Below are 3,466 nucleotides of genomic sequence, written 5' to 3'. Positions count from 1 at the left end.
GAATTTAGGTATAGTTTAGAGACCACTGTTCTAAGATATCAAAAACCATGAAATTAGCTCTTGAATCATTTAAAGTGTAAAAATCACAGTCTATTTGAAAAAACCTTGTCTTTATTAAAGAGAGTTGTCGTAAAATTACATTACATTAGAGACTGACTGATACGCGAGAAAATGTCTAACTTTCATCGGCAACTAATGTGTAACTATGTTAGCTAAGAGTAGAAGAGCAGGAGGATGTTATATCTAGAGAGAGACCAAACCCATGATCAGTAGTACCACTGGTTAGATTAGTACAGGAATCATCATCCTTGAGTTTTAATGGTTTTGAAGCATTTCTAAATAAAGAAAGAGACAATGAGCTATCGACAACTTCGTTTCGATAATCTGCAGCAGCAGCATACGATTTTAACGGTTGCTGTGAGTAATGCGAGCTTGTAACCATGCGTTCATTTCCAGTATATTCATTTGGGAGTTCTTTATTCATCTCTATTTCTTTATGCATTTCATAGCCACTTTCCTGCAATTTCAAATAATATATAAGCAGATCAATTTCATATCATCTCTAAGAAAACCATGCGTCTATAAAACAAAAGGCTAATTTTTTTTTTTAAAGTTTTTTTTTGAGAATCTAACGCCGAATATATACGCGGGTGGTGGGCGCTATAGTACATATACTTAGGCCCAACAAATACGACTTGGCTCATTTTGGTATGGATAGGATAGGATAGGATTAGGGGAGGGAGAGAGAGATGTGTTACTTGGGGGGAGCAGCTTTTAAGAAGACCAGTGCAGATGATGTAGGATTTTGGTTTCCTTATCTGGCATTCTGAAGTCACTACAATATTTCCATCATTTTCGTGGTTGTTGTTTGATGCGTAGCTCTGGTCAGCCTTATGATGATGATGGTATTCAATGATGTCTTTCTGTTTGCCTGTCCATCCCGACTTATTTTTCTCTTCGTAATTCCTGTTCAAAATAATGTGCATGTAAAGTAGATGGATCAAAATATTGAGTAAAATCAAAGAGTAATCCAAAATATAATTTGTAGCTTTCATTTAGGACCGTAAAACAAACTGCAGCGCATCCCAGTGCATGGTGAGGCTATACGCGTTTAGAATTTCAACATTTCTCTGGCTTGCAGTTTGTCACCCGGTTCTAAATGAAATCCAAAGATGACGGGGTTGAAATTGTATATTTTTACAAACCCTTGAGGATGTCGACGATGCTGCTGACGGTTATGATGAGTGGGTTCCTCTATCTTCTGATTTACTTTGTCATTCTTTTTGGCCGCTCTAGCTGCCTCTGAATTTATGCATGAGGCGCCCCAAAAGATAATTGAAAAAGATTAAGAAAATTATTAAATGGAACTAATATTATCCGTTAATTTTTCCTTAGCCTACAAAGGGTGCGTGAGTAATGCTAATGAGCGTAATTTGATGATCAAGCAGTCCCAAAGAATGAATGTTCTCTTTACATGCACCAATACTTAGCGCATGTATTAGGCATGACTCATGCATGCCATCGTTATCAAGCAAAAAATTAAAGGGCTAGTTAATGTAGCAACTAGGGCTTCATTTTAAGATACCTTGTATCATCTGTTCCTGCTTCATGCTCCGGTACATCTGTTATTCATCAACGCCATATATCATTAAAACCCTAACAATTTAACTTGCTAGCTAGATCATGAACAATATGTATGGTTAATATATCATATTCATATAACGACAATAGATCCAGCAGATCGCGAGCAGTGCGATCAAGCTGGCTCGGTACTGACCACAACACATACCTGAAGATGACTCTTAACATGTGATATGGTGAGTCCCCTTACATCCATGGTTTCTAAAACTAACTTTGGTGTAGCCTCTGTAAGCCCATAGACCAAGAGAACAATTAGAGTTAATTGAAAGATTAATCAAAGAGAGATTTCCTTCGCAGCTAGCAGGTCTTATATCTTAATATAAGCCTTCCAAGCTTGTCTAATTTGATCAAGTACTTTGTCAAGAATATTTGATAGATATATGTAGTTAAAGAAAGCAAGGTTACAACTACTTACTTTCTTCTCCGCCAAGGCGATGGACTGCATGAAGAAAGACATCATGAAGATCCGGTGTCCACCGAAGTCGTGGTACCTTTGATCTAACATAAGGCCTTACAGTTCTTGATATCCAACTATTTTCCGGTACTATATTTTCGAGACGTTGCAAACCAAATTCAGTATCTGTTGGGTCTGGCGGCTCAAGTCTTAGATCAAGCGGAGAAGATGGTGGTCTCTTTAGGTTTAGTGTTATCTCACAAATTTCCTCCATCTTCTCTGAGAGAGAAAGATAGAGAGATAGAGGGTTGAATGTTCTTCAATGGAGAATGAAACTATGTTTATATATGTCAACAAAAGAGAATAAATACCACATCTAGAGAGAATTAGGAACCTGTTTGTCTTTATGTGTACAGCTTCCACAACTACCTTCAGTTTTTGGAACAGGTTTGAACCGATGAGAGGATTATTCTCTAATCCTAGTGAAAATACGAATATAATGTCTTCATGATTGGATGAGTTAACATCAGTAATCTTAACAATAATCTATGTTAATTACCATCTTAATTATTGAACTCGAGTTTGCTTTGATCACACTATTTTCACTGTAAGTCATTCTTAATTTACCCATTCACTTTATCATGAGGTGTTTCATTTTCTATCTAAAGAGGCTTAATTTGTAGCTGAGTTGTTTAACTTATATACTTCGGCAAATACCAAATTTGTTTATGATTACATCAAATATGTATAGAGACTAAATAGGCATTACAATGATGTAATATGTAACACAATTGTTCAACGCATGTGCATTTTGAATCACTATGAAGAAACTTTGAAACTTTCTGGTTATTCCATGCAAGTTAAGATGTTAGTTCAAGAAATTAAATACCTTGAATACAAAAGACAAAGCAAGAGGTTAAAAGTTGAAACTACAAACGTAAGCAACGCATGGCCTTTCATCAGGAAACATATCTCCTGGAACAAAAAGAAGAAAAAAGAACTTCATCATTCTTCAGAATAATCAAATTCCTCTCATTCCGGTTTATCTTTTAGCAAACATTCAATACAAATTCTTTGCTCTGCTTTTTTCTTTTTCAAGTTTGGAATTTATAACTATTCCAGTTACTTATAGACACGTGGTTTATAGCTTCTTCGACATGCCTCGCATGTCGACTTTCCTGTATACGACGACACGTCCAACTTAAAAGAAAAACCGTCATCATCGTCCGTTTCTTCATTCTACTTCTGATTGGCTCAGGAATTGAATGAGTTGTGACGTGAGTACTGAATGTTTTCTTCTGCTTACTGTCAAAGTTAGGTGAAACAGATTTTCGCATATATGTCGGTATTTGCCTATTCTCTGCTTCCAAATGGAGAATTCAGTTTTGGAATACTTCAGTTCTGCAGAGAAGAACTCCTGCTGTGGTGGTT

The 3,466-nt window shown here is 36.3% G+C and overlaps 1 protein-coding gene across 1 annotated transcript; it reads right to left on the bottom strand.

Annotated features, from left to right (window-relative positions):
• Positions 1-208: 208 nt before the first annotated feature.
• LOC113352637 (putative Myb family transcription factor At1g14600) lies at positions 209-2,450 on the bottom strand. Its single transcript, XM_026596438.1, has 6 exons — positions 2,057-2,450; positions 1,790-1,866; positions 1,586-1,622; positions 1,206-1,302; positions 759-966; positions 209-517 (listed from the first exon to the last, which is right to left on the bottom strand). The coding sequence occupies exons 1-6, from the start codon at positions 2,307-2,309 to the stop codon at positions 209-211; spliced, it is 981 nt and encodes a 326-aa protein (XP_026452223.1). The 5' UTR covers positions 2,310-2,450.
• Positions 2,451-3,466: the final 1,016 nt, after the last annotated feature.

This window comes from Papaver somniferum, chromosome 1, assembly GCF_003573695.1.
Source record: "Papaver somniferum cultivar HN1 chromosome 1, ASM357369v1, whole genome shotgun sequence".
Classification (NCBI taxonomy): Eukaryota; Viridiplantae; Streptophyta; class Magnoliopsida; order Ranunculales; family Papaveraceae; genus Papaver; species Papaver somniferum.
This window is presented reverse-complemented; position numbering and strand designations above follow the sequence as displayed.